Source organism: Chiloscyllium plagiosum, chromosome 38, assembly GCF_004010195.1.
Source record: "Chiloscyllium plagiosum isolate BGI_BamShark_2017 chromosome 38, ASM401019v2, whole genome shotgun sequence".
In the NCBI taxonomy this organism is placed as follows: Eukaryota; Metazoa; Chordata; class Chondrichthyes; order Orectolobiformes; family Hemiscylliidae; genus Chiloscyllium; species Chiloscyllium plagiosum.
Window position 1 is genome coordinate 13,364,277 of NC_057747.1, and position 16,830 is coordinate 13,381,106.

The 16,830-nt window shown below is 42.5% G+C and overlaps 1 protein-coding gene and 1 long non-coding RNA gene across 3 annotated transcripts in view; one reads left to right on the top strand and one right to left on the bottom strand.

The window, feature by feature from the left end:
- LOC122541843 overlaps positions 1-16,830 on the bottom strand; it is a 190,746-nt gene that overhangs the window by 19,456 nt on the left and 154,460 nt on the right. The gene's annotated exons all lie outside the window — the stretch shown is intronic.
- The window catches only part of comtd1 (catechol-O-methyltransferase domain containing 1), a 39,703-nt gene continuing 37,266 nt past the window's right edge, over positions 14,394-16,830 (top strand). The window contains exon 1 of the mRNA XM_043678884.1: positions 14,394-14,662. Within this exon, the coding sequence (XP_043534819.1) occupies positions 14,587-14,662 (76 nt within the window). The 5' untranslated portion in view covers positions 14,394-14,586. The remainder of the gene's footprint in view (positions 14,663-16,830) is intronic.

Below are 16,830 nucleotides of genomic sequence, written 5' to 3' on the forward strand. Positions count from 1 at the left end.
CCCTTCAATTTCCTTCTTAAACATCCAGTTTGTCCCCCCCCCCCCCCCCTACTTAGTTTAAACATAGCTGTGTTGCAGTAGCAAACCTGCCTGCCAGAATGCTGGTCCCTAACCTATTAAGATGCAAACCGTCTCTCTTGTATAATTTATGTACCACAAAACATACCCCAGTTTCTGATTATCTGCATTCTAAAAGGTCTTCCCTTTACTCTGAGGCTATGCCCTCAGGTCCTAGTGTCTCCTACCAATGGGAGCATCTACATTGGTGCTGTGAGGCAGCAGTGCTAAGCATTGAGCCACAGTGCCATCCACATCTCAAATACTGTGTGCAGTTTTGGTTTCCTTACGTAAGGAAGGATATAAATACTTTGAAGGGTGTTCAGAGAAAGTTGATTAGATTAATATGTAGAATGAATGAGGTGTCTAACGAGGATACGCTGGACTTTTCTTCATTGAAATCTAGGTGAGCGATGGGATTGAAGAGATTGAGATCCTGAAAAGTCTTGACAAGATGGATGTGGAAATGTTCCTTTTGTGGGTGAGTCTTTGGGGGAATGTTTAAAAATTAATGGTCTCCCTTTTAGGATAGAGGTAGGAGAACAATTTTCCCTCAGTGGATTTTGTGACTTTGGAACCTACTGCCTCAGGAGACAATGGAGGCTGGGTCATTAAATTCTTTTAAGACAGAATTAGATAGATTTTTGTTAAGCAATGGAATCAACGGTTACCTGAAGTGGGAGGGAATTCAAAAGCCAGGATCTACGAAGATCTTATTGAAGGATGGAGCAGACTCGAGTGACTGAATGGTCTTCTTTTGCTCCTAATTCATATGTTTGTATGATAGCAATAAGTACAACAACATTTGATTAGGTATAATTACTCACACTTTAGGGAGCTGGTTCAGATACATCTACTCCCTCTGAAAGCTCAAGCCAAACTCCTCGCCTCCACCCAGAGATTGTGTGTGTGTGTGGCATCAGGAGAATGAGTGAAACCTATATAACATGAACATTAAACCCTTCCGAAGAGTTATCTTACACAACAAAGGATATAGAATGCTAACTTCTTTGGGATTCCATTGCCCATTGACACCAGTCACCAGACCGTCCTGATCAATAATGACATACCTGTCCAATGGTGGTTTGAAGAAAATGTCTATTGACTTCACATTCTCAGACAGCATCTTCCAAACCCACAACCACTTCCATCTAGAAGGACAAGAGCAGCGGATAGGTGGGAACATGAGCACCTTCAAGTTCCCCTCAAAGCCACTTACCATCCTAATTTGGCAATCTATCGCCTTTCCTTCAGTGTCGCTGAGTCACAATCCTGGAATTTCCTCCCTAATTTCATTGTGGGTCAACCCACACCAGGTGAACATCAGTGGTTCAAGGAGGCAGCACACCCCCACCTTCTCAAGGGCAACTACAGACGAGCAATAAATACTGGCCAACCAGCGAAACCCACATCCCACAAATGAATATGTTTTAAAAAAACACTCACTAATCTACCGGTATCAGAACAGGTAGGAGTGACAACTGCAGAGTCCATGAGGAGACCAATGCCAGCCTCATGATGATGCCACCTTCATCATGTTATATGATAATTCAAGCATGCGATATTGCTCAGATATAGGATCTCAAAACTGAGCATGTATAAGACACCATGGGACATCGATAGTAGCAGAATTATGTTCCCCCACAACCTAGCTGCAGAACTTCAAAGACTGCATACTTATCTCTCTACTAATATCATCAAACCATGAAAGAAAGCCTGATTTGATTACGACTGTAGGGGAACAGTTCAGGGGCGGCATCAGGTGTATCAAAATGCCAAGCTGGTGAAGTGATTGTATTTAGAACTCAAAGTGCATCAAACTATTTACAGAGTTAAGCATTCCCACAACTGACAACATCCCAAGATTGACCAGAGATCTAATTGGTCCAACCAGACAAATAATCAGCCTTCAATAGTAGTTCAGAAGCCATTCTGGGGCATCTAACATCTCTCATTTGTATTTAAAATTTCTTTTAGAAGAGAAATATATATTTTGCAAAGCCTTATCAAGCTTTGTTCTTGGTATTTTTTTGGTAAACTGGCTTTTCATTGTGGTCAGACATGGAGGACAAAATTACATTGCTAAATCCTTATCAAAGTCAGTGCTTGTAAAGGATAGTTTACAAAATTCTAATTCCAATCTATATGCCCCAGTTGTGTCTCATCTTCCAACTTAGTCGTTACCAACTGAAATTGGAGAACAGGTCACAATGGAATGACCTGCACATATTTAAGTAAATACATTACACAAACTCTGTCAGACTGTCCCAATTAAATTATTTCCTAAGGCAATGGAATGTCATAAAAACATTGTAAGAAATCAATACAAGTAGGTTCTTACAAGAAGTTCCAACTAATCCAATTTCCCAAGTTATGAGAAAATTAAGGCAGCCTGTGTGATTAATGGTGTGTTGACCATTCAGTTGGATCTGTAATTGTCTGCACGCAACGTTCAATACATGTTGCTTCTTGTTCAGTGACAAATTTGTTTTTGTCACAGAGCAAATTTGTAAAATCACGCACATTGCTCTTGGGTTTGTCTCATGAGTTAAGTTCAACACTTTTTTTAAACTGCAATTTGCTGGAGTTTCAAGCTGATAGGAATCTTGTCACTAAAGGCTTCCTTGTGTTGTTCATTACTGTCTTAACTTCCTGCTGTGGGTTTCACACGTAATTGATGCATAAAGCAGTAATATCTTAGAACTAAAATTACTTCAATGGGGAGCTTCTGTTTCTGTATGTCAAAGAGCAGAGGGTCAAGAATCATGGGGATGGAGTAATAAGTTACTGCATTAGTAATCCAGAAGCCCAGGCCAATGTTCTGGGGCTGTGGTTTCAAATCACACTCAGGCAGGTGATGAAATTTGAATTCAATAAATTTCCAGCCAAACGGAACCATCGTTGATTGTCATCAAATTCCATCTGGTTCATGAGCATCCTTTAGGGAAATCTGTCCTGACCTGGTTTACCCCACAATGACACCAGACCCACAACAAACGTGGTCCACACTTAACTGGCTTCTGGGCGATAAATATAAACACATTTAAAAACAAAATTACCCAGAGATTTGTGATTCACAGAGTTTCTCTTCCTCTTCACAGGATTTCTCTTCCTCGCCACGGTTTGTTAAATTATTTGCACACCTCTTTTCATGCCATATTTTCACAAACACTTTGCCCTTCTGCTTAATTGTAGGGAAGTAGTGGGAGGACTTGCAGGTTGAAAAAAAACAGCCTATTGAACAGTGCCATGAACAACTCACAATCCAAAACTGGCAGCAATAGAAAAGAAGATGCTGGAGAAACTCAGCAGGTCTGGCAGCATCTGTGGAGAGATGAATTAAGCTTTTATGTAGTGATATGAGTCTTGTGTTCCTGGCCCAAAAATAGGGGATGATAACATACAGAGTTATAGGGTTATACAGCCCTTTGGTCCAACCAGTCCATGCCAACCATAATCTCAAACTAATCTAGTCCCACCTGCCTTCTCCTGGCCCATATCCCTCCCAACCTTTCCTATTCATGTACTTAGCCAAATGTCTTTTCAACATTGTAACTGTACCTACATCTACTACTTCCTCTGAAAGTTCGTTCCACACATGAACCACCCTCTGTGTAAAATATTTGACCCTCATGTCTTTTCGATATTTCTCTCCTCTCACCTTAAAAACATCCCCCCTAATCTTGAAAATTCCCCATTCTAGGGAAAAGACAATTACCATCAACCCTATCTATACCTCTGATTATTTTATAAACATCTATATGGTCGCCTCTCAACCTCCTACACTCCAGTGAAAAACGTCCCAGCCTATCCAGCCTTTCTTTATAACTCAAACCTTCCATACCCAACAAAATCCTGGCAAATCTCTTATGAACTCACTCCAGCTTAATCAATTCTAACTGTGCAACCAGAAGTGGACACAGTGCTCCAAAACAGGCCTTATGAATGTCCTGTACAACCTAAACATGACTTCCCAATTCCTATACTCAATGAACTGAGCAATGAAGACAAGAGTACCAAACGCCTTTTTAATCTCCCTGTCTATATGTGATGCAAACTTCAAAGAATTATGTACCTGAACTATCTGCACCACTAATAACAGAATCCAAATTGAATTCACTAATAATTCCCAGCAAAGACCACAGACTTTTAAGCACCACACCCCCCCAGCTTTCCGCTCCCTGTTTCCACCTTCCTCCCATCTCCCCCCTCCCCCCAGCGCTCCAATTTCCAGTTGCCTCTCCTAAACTTCAATGGAAAATATCGTCCCTCCAGTATTCCCACATGACCAGCGGTAAAGTTCACCCCTGAGGCTGGAGAGGGCCAATGTCATTAATAACTGAGATAAAAACTAAATTTCCACTATTTTAGCCAGCAATCAGTTCAGTAATCAAAATTCGTCAGGGTGGGAGGAAGCTGGCCTTTTATCATTATCTCATATCTCAAGACCAGCAACTGGTTAAATTTTGTGTGCAAGGCTTAAAGCAGTTCAGATACAGCTGCTGTTAGGATGCAGTGACTCAGAACTTGACTCAGGGTACTTCAGACCAAAGCGGCTTAACCCTTCCTGCTTTTTTTTTCTTTGTTTCACCAGTTAATAAGTGCTTGTAAAACAGGAAATTCAAACAACTGGAACCCATCACTGGTTTATTTTTACATATCGGAAGCTTGCCAGAAATGTCAATGAGCGCATCGAGTGGGGCCACAGATTGTGGGAAAGGTGGTCGGGGTCATACAAGAGGGTAGTCAGACTATAAATTCACGCTGGGGGAGCAGACGGGCAGCCAGACTGTTGCTTCACAGTGATAACTGCAAAGAGAAAGAAGCAGTTTGTTGGACAGTTTTACACAGAATTATAGACACATGGAAAGCTGCAATCTGATCATGTCATTAGTCATGTGAGTAAGGCTGACATGGAATGTGAATGTCTTCTGAATCCCATGGTTGATTCTAAACATCGATATTAATCTCTCCTCCTTCCCACCAGAGACAGGCAGAACAGGGTCAGGGCTGGGTTAAAATGAGAAATCCCCAAATCCATTGAATATGCTCCGATTGCCATTATTTAGGCAGCCCAATATTGAAGTATCAATGGGTCTGGAGTGGAGATGGCTAGTTATAGAGTCATAGAATCATACAGCAACTAATCCATGTTGACCATAATCTTAAACTAAACTAGTCCTAACCTATTGGTTAGGAACTGTTGGTGAGATGACGTGGAAGCCCTTATAGAAAAACTGTAATGTCTATCTTTTTAGCTTTAATTCACATTTTGATAACTTGTACTATGTATATCTGTAAAATAATGAAACATTTTTCTTTATTTTTCTATTTTTTGCACATACTTAGGTACTTTGTACCTAAGATGACACCAGAGTTGGCTACATTGTACACTTTTCATTGTACTCCTGCTCTTTTGACAATAAACCTGGTTCTAAATTCACTGTGGGCAGGCCGAATCATGGGAAATATATTAAAATCATGCTTCAAACAGCTGGTGTCCAGGGTCATTGAGGGTGGGGTTTGAAGACTGGGGGAGTCATCCTTCCTAACACCCCCCCCACTCAAAGAAGCTTTGGAATTCTGCTTTTCCCCAGTCGTCAGCCTTGACACATTATCACCCACCTCCCCACACAAGCTAATCTGTCCAGTTAGATAGCTGCAGGGTAGCTTCAAGATACAACCAGACCCCCTGCTTTATCAGTGGAAAGCCTCTGTCTCTGCTCTAGCCCTTCGTGTGTGATTCTTAACCTCACCATCACCCTCAACCTCTCATAAATCTTCAGGTCAAAGCTTTCAATCCTTGCCATCTGTGACCTCAGATCATAAGCACGGCTCTTCTTTTTTAATTGCATTAAAAAACCATGAAACTAACTTGCTGTCAGTGTCTGGCTGACGTCAACTCTCTGGTATCCATGTGAATGATAGAAAACCATTGCAGACTTGTTGGCAGTGAATTACAGCAAGGATTCACTGTAAGATGAAAACTGATGCTGTGCAGAGTATCAACATTAGAGTCCATTTCAAGTCTGCAACACGATCAAAGCATTCAAAGAAACAGCAATTTGAAGCTAGAGCAATTTGTAAAGATCCTTGAATCACAGGATTTTGACGTGGTTTCTTAATGATCTCAGTAAATTAATTATTTCACAGTTTAAAGTTTTACTTTTCTTGCTATGGTACAACAATCTTTCATCAACACTAAAATGCACCCTTGAGAATTCTTCTCTTCAAGGGCAGTTAGGGATGGGCAATAAGTGCTGGGCAGAGCAATAAATGCTGTACAGGGCACGGTAATAAATACTTTAAAGGGCAGGGCAATAATTACGGGGCAGGTCAGGGCGATAAATGCTGGGCAGAGCAATAAATGCTGTACAGGGCAGGGCAATAAATACTGGGCAAGTCAGGGTGATAAATGCTGGGCAGAGCAATAAATACTGTACAGGGCAGGGCAATAAATGCTGGCCTTTCCAGTGATGCGGAGACCCGATGGAAGAATAATTAAAAGGGATGTTTTCTAAATGTGAAATTATGGGCAAGGTGCTGAAAGGCTATTTTGTTTCCAACTAGTTTCTACATGATATTCTGAAGAAGGATCAATGATCAGAATGGGCACGACATCTTACAGGTTTATCTGTGAGCAGCAGTGTCTACAATGGACCAACAGTCTGGAATAGAACAGGTTAAATGGGGCAATTGACCTTCTTCTCATTTTGAGGCGCTTGATCAGAAACATTGTGTTTGACCAAGAACTAAAAAGAAGAAAGAAGCTCAGCACAGGAAGTGCACTGCCATTTTATAGATGTTTATAGCATAGGAGGAGGCCATTCAGCCCATTGTGTCTAATCCCACTTTCCAGCTCTTGACCCATATCCCTGAAGGCTACAGCAATGCTTGGAAATATCTTAATATTACTGAAATGTTAAAAGAGCTTCTGACTAAACCATCCTTTCAGGTACTGAGTTCCAGACTCCTACCACCCTCTGGGTGAAAAAGATTCCATTCAATCTTTGTTGGTAACACTTCAACCCACACTGACTTGGATAATAAAAATTCAGTGGTGCAAATAGTAAAGTACGTTGTCAAGAGAGCCTATGTCAAAGGGTCAATAACAAGGGAGTGGTACCTTAAATAAAAGGTAGGGGGTTTAGTGGGAATTTGAGGAAAGCCTTTTAGAGCCAGAAGGTGATGGGGTCTGAGAGGGTGGAGATTAGAGCGGTGCTGGAAAAGCACAGCAGATCAGGCAGCATCTGAGGACCAGGAAAATCGAGCCCTTGATCAGGAATGAATAATCTTGACTCTGATCCCCAGCATCTGCAGTCCTCACTTTCACCTGTCTGAGAGGATAGTTGAGGCTTGTAACCTCAAAACCTTTAAAAAGTACTTGGATAAGCATTTGAAATGTTCTAACATTCAAGACAATGGGCCTAGTGCTGAAAAGTGGGACTGGTAGTTGGGTATTTTTGGTTGTACAGGCTCTCTGGACCGAATGGTCTCTTCGTACTGACTGATTCTATGATTCTCTTAAACACAACACAATCCACTGCTCTTCACAGCAGCTCATGGTAATATTAACTGTGGATATTGCCCCACCTAGTGGGCAGATCATGAATACTTCAAACTGGATGTTCATTAAAGAGACTTAATTTAAAATAGAAAACCAGAATGTGCTGGAGAACTCAGCAGGTCTGGCATCATTTGTGGAAAGAGAAACAAAGTTAACATTCTGAGTCGAATGTGACTAGCTTGGAACTGAAGGGCACTGGGAAAATTATGGTTTCTATTCAACCTCTTCAAAGATGTTATCACATACCTCCGGAGCAAGTGAAACGTGAATCCTTGTCTCGGGATTTACCATGTGGGGTGAAAGTGGAACAGCTGGTAAGGGTGCCCATAACAAAAGGCAAAAGAAGTGCTAATGATAGTAAGAAAGAGATATAGATGAACATTAATGTTATAGTGAGGATGCATAGATGAATAGTAAATGTAAATGGTAGTAGGGAGGATATATAGATGAACAGTAAGTATCAATAATCATAGGGAGGATATATAAATGATCAGTAGATGTTAATGATCATAGGGAGGATATATAGATGAACAGTAAGTGTCAATGATCAGAGGGAGGATATATAGATGATCACTAAGTGTTAATGATTGTAGGGAGGATACGCAGATGAACAGTAAGTGTCAATGATCATAGGGAGGATATATAGATGGTCACTAAGTGTTAATGATCATTGGAAGGATATGCAGATGAACAGTAAGGGTTAATGGTCATAGGGAGGGTATACAGCTGAACAGTAAGGGTTAATAGTCGAAGGGAGGGTATACAGATGAACAGTAAGGGTTAATGATAGGTGTTAAGAACAGAAAACAGATCAGCTATTGTAAATCTATGCAAACAAGAAAATGGATTGGTGGGGCTGGGGGGGAAGTTTGGTAATCAAGATGGAAAATAATGTTCATTCTCTGAAATTGTTGAACTGAATGTTGAGTACTAAATGCTGTGAAGTGCGTGTGTGGAAAGTGAGGTGTTGTTCCTCCAGCTTGTGTAGATTTGTGGACTTGTGGAACACTGCAGCAAACCCAGGAATGGAAACATTAGTACGGGAGCAAGATGGCCAGTTGGAATCATTGCATTCATCCAATATTTTTCACAACCACTGAATGTCGCTAAGCCTTTTATGGCAATGAAGCACTTTCAAAGTATAGTGTTTGTTGTAATGAGATAAACACAGCAACCAACTTGCACACAGCAAGTTCCCACAATGGGTAATGTGATAATCAGTGGGTTTTTTGATATCGATTGAAGGATAGCTGTTGGTCAGGTTGGCAGGGACAACTTGCCTGGTCTTCTACAAAATAGAGCCTTTGGAATATTTCACATCTAACCAAACAGATGGTCACTATCTCTCCTCTTTCATCTCTCCGAATACTTCCTCTCATTGTCAACCTTTGTCAGTTACACTCTTGTGACAGGCCTTGAGAATATTACCCTCTAATAAAGATCTGATAGGAATGCAAATTGTTGCGGTTGAAGTCCATCTCTGAGTTCTTTGCCTCACAAAGTGATGGCTGCTGAGTGTGAGCATGTGCACTGTGCCACTGCAATGGCGGTTTGTACTGGTTTCATGGAGTTTCAAACCGTAACGAGCTCCAGCAGGTTTTCTCATTAGTTTTCAGGGCTGCCACCAGAGGGCTCTCCAAGCTCCTGTATGTCAGTCCTGCATTTAAATCAAACCTCCCTTCTCCCAGCCCAAGCGAGACAATGTTCAGGTAAACCTGTTGATGCAGGGAGGAATGACTGCAGCTGTCTTTATTATTTGCTTTTTTTTTTGCATGGCCTTTGATTCTCACTGAGCAATAACATCCAGACTCCTGCGATACCATTCCAGCATGCCCTGCCCCACTGGCAGAATAGAGGTGGCAATATTTTGTCAAGAAGCTGTGTCTGTGAGAGGCTGGACCAATGAAGTTCCATGGAATAAGGTAAAACATGGGAGAGGATATTTCCTGCTGATTGTCACTTGCTACCCTCCCCCAAGCAATGAACGAGGGGCTCGTCCATGTTCAACATAATTTCAAATAAGCTTTGGTGACAGCAGGGACACAGAATGTACTTTGGGTGGGGAACTGTATTAGAACATTGAAATTATCTAAGGGGTTCTTTAGGATATGATCAAAATGATTACAAGAAGACACATGCGCTTCAATATGAAGTAATTTATTGGGTTAAAACATTTAACACATATGAATCAATAATTGTTCAGATATTACTGACACATATCTACATTATTAAGTTAAACAACTCAGATGAACAAATGACTCCCACTGCCTTTCTGTCTGCTGGGGGCTTTGGCAATGGTGGCAAACAGTGTTCTATCTCCGACTCCAGCACAACCCCAGCTCAATGGTGTCAAGTCCAATAAGCAGGCCAAAGTCTCCAATATTAATACTATTCTGAATCTAATGTTGTAACATTCAAAGTTATGGGCCAAGTGCTGGAAGGTAGGATTAGTGAGGATTGGTCGGTGCAGACTTGATAGGGTGAATCCCCGTTTTGTCATACCTTCAGCACTTTTCCAGTCCTCACAAATAGATGAGAAACAAAACCCAGGTAGCCCCATATAGAGTGTGCAAGCAGATGGTTCACTGTCCCTTACCAAGAAAGGCTTGGCAACACCTAGCTGGTCAAATCCTGGAGACTGGAACTGTGTCAGGTGCTATGAGCTCATCCTCACCAGTCCTCATGGAGTCAGACACCAATGAACAGGCCCTTTGGCCCATCGAGACTAAACTGACCGATCCTTGCTAATCCTACTTTGTAGCATTTGGCCAATAGCCTTGAATGTTACAACATTTCGATGCTCATCCACATACTTTATAAAGATTCCTGCCTCAACTACTCTCCCAGGCAGTGCATTCCAGATGCCCACCACCCTCTGGGTGAATAGGGCTTTCCTGAAATCCTGTTGCTTGACAATGTTAACCTGAGTGATCACTGTGCAGTCCATGTGGATGCAATGTCCTAATTTTCCAACGAGGACAGTCTCTATCACATTGTGGATCACTGCCACTGTACTCAAAGGAGTAGGTTCAGAAGAAATTTAGCAATTTTCAAAAACTGGGCACCCACAAGCCACAGAATTGTCTCCCACCATAATCTGCAGCATGGCACATTCCTCACTCTGTTACTGTCTTACAGCCAAGCCAGGTAATCAACCTCAGCCCAGAGCAGAACCAGGCATGCCTCAGAAATGAGGTGCCATCCTGGCGAAGTTACAGCTTGGGCCTCCACACCTGCCAGTCAGAAGAAGCAGAATGTTCTGACAAGTGATGCCCGCCATGATCACATCAGTCCTGTCCCATCTAATCATGAACGGTGGTGAACATTTAAAGAAATTGACTCAAAGAGAAGTTCCCACATCTTTGTTGGAGGAGCCCAGCACCATAGGCAGGGCTGAAACATTTGCAATGTTCAACCAGATGCGCTGAATGCTTGATCCATCTCAAACTGTTCCTTAAGTAATCACTGGTACAGATGCCAGTCTCTAGCCAATTTGTTTCACTCCACGTGATCTGGAGTAATGACTGAGTGAACCGGACACTATGGAAACTACAGACTGTAGTACCTGAGCTCCAATACCAGCCCCCCAACCCCTCTTCCCCACCAGCCAAGGTGTTCAGTACAACAGTGACAATTATATCTACCTAAAAATGTAGAAGGAAATTGCACAGATTGATTCTGTCCATATAAAATCAAAAGAAACCCAATTTCTAGCTGATCATCTCCTCAATCATCAAGCAAGACATCAACTTTTTCAAGCAGAGGGTGATACGTGTATGGAATGAGCTGCCAGAGGAAGTGGTGGAGGCTGGTACAATACAACATTTAAAAGGCATCTGGATGGATATATGAATAGGAAGGGTTTGGAGGGATATGGGCCAAATGCTGGCAAATGGGACTCGATGAATGTAGGATATCTCATCGGCATGGAAGGGTTGGACCAAAGGGCTTGTTTCCGTGCTGTACATCTCTATCACTCTAAATCCCTCACCGTCAATAACCTGGGGCTTACTTTTTGACCTGAGACCTAACTGGACCAATCACATAAATAGTTGGCTACGATAGTGGGTCTGAAGCTGGGAATTCTGTGGCAAGTAACTCATCTTCAAACTCTCCAAAAGCATAAATTAGAAATGTAATGGCATATTCTCCACCTGCCTGGATGAGTGCAGCTCCAAAAACATTCCAGGATCTTGATGTCATCTTGAACAAAACTTGATTGACACCCCATCCACCACTTTCAATATTTGCTCACTTCACCAATGATGTGCAGTGGCAGCAGTGTACACCAAGGTGGCGCAGTGACTCACCAAGGCCCATTCATTAGTCTCTTCCAAATGACCTCTACCCTTAGGAAGGACAAGGTCAACAGATACATGGCTACACCACCATCTGCAGGTTTCCTTCCACGTCGAACACCATCTTGGCCTGGAATTATATCACTGTTCCTTCAGTGCCACTGGGTCAAATCTCTGGAACTCCTTCCCAGATTGCAGTGGTTCAAGAAGGCTGTTCACCTTTTGAGATGGGTAATAAAATGTGACCTTACCAGCTTTGCTCAAATCCTATGAGTGAAAAAAACATTTTAATCATTATAACCAAGAAGTTATTATGTTGAAAACAGGAGCAGGAGTAAATCATTCATCCCACCGAGCCAGATCCACAGTCAACATGACCATTGCTGATGCTCTGTGTCAATGCCAAACATCCACTCTCTTCCTGTACCCTTTAACCTCTAGAAATCTATCTATTTCCTTCTTAACTACATTCAGTGAAGTCACCCTCTCAGTCTTCTGTGGTAGAGGATGCCACAGGTACACAATCCTCTGGATGAAAACATTTCTCTTTATCCCAGTCTGAAATTGGCCAACAGTAAAACCTAAGGCCGTGACCTCTTGTTCTGAACCCCCTGGCCCAGAGGATATATCAGCCCTGTATCCAGTCTGTCCAGCCCTGGCAGGATTTTATCCATTTCAATGAGATTCCCTCTCTCATCCTTCTAAAATCTAGCTATCCCAGGAATCAGTCTGGTGAACATTTGCTGCACCCTCTCTATGGCATGTATATCTTTTCTGAGGTAACGAGACCCAATACTCCAGGTGTGATCTCACCAAGGCCTTATACAATAGCAGTAGAGATTTCCTTGCTCCTGTACTCAAACCATCTAGTACTGAAGGCCAGCCTACCATTTGCCCTTTGCACTGTTTGCTGCACTGTATATTTCTTTAATGACTAATGTACAAGAACATCCAGATCCCTCTACACATTAATGTTTCCCAATCTGTCACCAAATAAATAATACTCAGCCAGTCTGCTTTTCTAACTAAAGTGTACAATGTCATTTTTTGCACATTAAATTGCATCTGACCATAGAATCCTTACAGTTTGGAAGCAGACCATTCAGCCCATCGAGTCCACTCAGACACTCCAAAATGCATCCCACCCAGACCAAACCTAATGACTAAGCCACCAGCCTGCGCCTACGTTGACACTATGGGCAATTTAGCATCACCAATCCACCTAACCTGACACGGGGAGAACACACAAACTCCACACAGTCACCTAAGGGTGGAATCAAACCTAGGTCCCTGGCGCTGTGAGGCAGCAGTGCTGATCACTGTGCCAACCATGTTTAGATTAAATTAGTAATAATTACATTACAGTGTGGAAACAGGCTCTTCGGCCCAACAAGTTCACATTGACCCACCGAAGCGCAACCCACCCATTCCCCTACATTTACCCCTTTACCTAACACTATGGGCAATTTAGCATGACCAATTCACCTGACCTGCACATCTTTGGACTGTGGGAGCACCCAGAGGAAACCCACGCAGACACAGGGAGAATGTGCAAACTCCACACAGTCGTCTGAGGTGGGAATTGAACCCAGGTCTCTGGCGCTGTGAGGCAGCAGTGCTAACCACTGTACCACCATGCCACCCATGTTATTTTCCAATCACTCAACATTCACTAAATCACCCTCTTCATATCCTCCTCACTACAACCACTCAACTTTGTGTTGTAAGCAAACTTGATAATAATAACATACTCCATTCCCTCATCCAAAACATTGAGATTGTTTGTGAATTGCTGAGGCCCTAGCAGTGATCCCTGCAGTAAATCCCCCAACATCACCTGTCCTTCCAAAAATGTCTCATTTGTTCCGAACTGCTGTTTCCTCACTGCTAATCAATTCTCAATGGATGCCAGTAAATATTACTCCCAATAGCACGTGCTTTGATTTCACAAAACATATACTTTTATCAAAAACTTCCTGAAAATCAAAATATGGCTCTCCCTTCAACTAAAAGTGTCCTCAAAAATGCCAACAGCTTTGTCAAAAACAACTTTCCCTTTCATTAATCCATGCTGACTCTGCAGCTGTAGTAAACCTCACCTTACTTGGTAAGGAGATTTGGATCTGTTTTGAGGTTCTGAACCAGGTTAAACCTATTTATTCAGGATGTGGAGGTGCCGGTGTTGGACTGAGCTGGGGCAAAGTTAAAACTCACACAACACCAGGTTATAGTCCAACAGGTTTACTTGGAAGCACTAGCTTTCGGAGCGCTGCTCCTTCATCACGTAGCATCTGAAAGCTAATACTTTCAAATAGACCTGTTGGACTATAATCTGGTGTGATGTGATTTTTAACTTTATTTATTCAGGGAAGGAGGTGGCGGTGGGTGGCTGGTTCTTGTTCAAGCCTAGCTGGCGCTGGGGGTACAAAGGTCGAACTGTGGGCGTTAATTCACGATGTTTTTCCGAACCAGCGAATGGCTGTTAATCAGGCGGCAGTGAGTGGAGATTTCACGAAGCAGCGGTAACCACCTACAGATGTCGCTGGTCAGATTGGGAAGCTGCCCTCTGGGTTCCCTCTTCATTTCGCTTTGCTGCCATTCGCCTGCTGCTCTTACATCGAGAGTGAGGGATTGTCGAGAGAGGCGGCGATTCTGCTGCTGGCCATGTTTAGCTGGAATAGGGATGCGCTGCTATGCGCTACTACCCTGGGAGTGACTTTCAGCGCTGGTGTCTGGCTGGGTAAGCTTTTCGAGCAACCTCTCCCTCTCCGTTCCTGCCTCTCCCAGCTCCGGGCCTTGACTCTGCTTCCTGCTTACTTTGAGTTGGGTCAAGCAGCACAATGCTACGTTTACCGCACTGTTTTGGTTTGGAGATTGGATAGGGGTTATGGTGTCTATCTGCTGGAAAACTCTGTGGGTGCTGGTGAGCTGTGATGCACCCTGAATGTTGGGAATGGTAAATCCCTCCTGAGAATTCGTTCCTTTGAATGAGCTGTCACTGCCGGAGGAAGTAGTCCCCGTGGATATAAAACCCTCTAGTTACCCTCTAGTGACTGAGTTCAATAAATGTCTGCTCAGGATTGAAGCTTCGCCCACAAATTATAAACTCCTGTTTTTCTTTGTGAGACTTTACACAATGTGATGAGGAATCTCGTTCCCATTTCACTTTCCCCATTTCGTTATTGTGTTCCAAGTCCAAAACCAAAACCTAATGTACCACCTGACCCACCAAGTTAAAACAGAGGAAACATTAATGAAGCAAAACACCATCTCCTGAACTGTTTCATCCTTTCTCTTTTTTTTTCTGTACCTTTGGACGAGTTGGGCCGAAGGGTCTGTTTTCGTGCTGTGTAACTACATAAGTTGGTGAAAGGTTCACAGCTCGTTAAGGGCCAGAGTCTACATGCACCTCATAATAATGATTTGATTTCGATTTGCATTTCATTGTATCTGGCAGAGTTAACGGTGATTTCAGCCAATGTATGTGCCTATTCGAATATATATTTGACTCTGCTTAGTTAAAACCCTTGATTGTAGTTGAGAAGTTTTGATACAATATAACAATTTTTTAATACAATGATAAAGTTAAAAATCTCTCAACACCAGGTTATAGTCCAACAGGTTTAATTGGAAACATTAGCTTTCAGAGTGACACTCCTTCATCAGGTGGTTGTGGACTCACAACCACTTGATGAAGGAACAGTGCTCCGAAAGCTAGTGCTATAACTGTTGGACTATAACCTGGTGTTTTTTTTTTAAACTTTATACACCCCAGTCCAACACCAGCATCTCCAAATCATTTATATAACGAAACTTTCCAACTGCGGATGGTCAGTAAAGAGAGAACATCGGTTACAGCAATTGGCAACAGAGCTGGGATTAAATGCCATATAAACTGCACCTTTTAACAGATTGAATCAAGTATAAAGACAAGATAATATGTAGAAGCAATTGCCTGGAAGCTAGGGTGGAAATAGATTCAATGGAGATGAAATTGATGAACTCTTTCCAGGTGAAATAAAATGCAGGGCCAATGGGAAAGAGTGGAGGAGTAGAACTATCTCAAACTCTTCACAAACCAGGTATTACTGGGAGATTGGACCAAACTGGACCATCACCACCTGTGATGCATGGCTCAATAAAGTGAGTTTGGAGTTTGCTGTTTCTGTGATGCTATCTGTTCCCCTGTTGTCTGTGTCCATGATTTTTTTTTTCCATCACCTAAGTTTTTTTTCTTTCTTGTCCAAACATCAAAAATGTGCAAAGGACAAATGCCCGCATCGTATTAAAATATTTTAAGACTTAAAAGAAATAGGACCAGGAGTAGGCCATTCGGCCCCTCGAGCTTGCTGCACCATTCAATAAGATCATGGCTGATCCAACATTCCACACGTCCACTTTTCTGCCATTTCCCTATAACTCGTGATTTCCTAACTGATCAAGGATCTATCTAACTTGGCCTGTAGTCATAGAGATGTACAGCATGGAAACAGATCCTTCGGTCCAACTCGTCCATGCTGACCAGATATTCTAAATTAATCTAATCCCATTTCCCAGCATTTGGCCCATATCCCTCTAAATCCTTCCTATTCATATACCCATCCAGATGCCTTTTAAATGCTGTAATTGTACCAGCCTCCACCACTTTCTCTGGCAGCTTATACCATACACGCACCACCCTCTGCATGAAAAAGTTGCCCTTAGGTCCCTTTTAAATCTTTCCCCACTCACCTTAAAGCAATGCCCCTCTAGTTTTGGACTCTCCTAACCTGGGGAAAAGATCTTGGCTATTCACTCTATCCGTGCTCCTCATTATTTGACAGACTTCTATAAGGTCCCCACCCCTCAGCCTCCGACACTCCAGGGAAACAGCCCCAGCCTACTCGGCCTCTCCCTTTAGTTCAAACC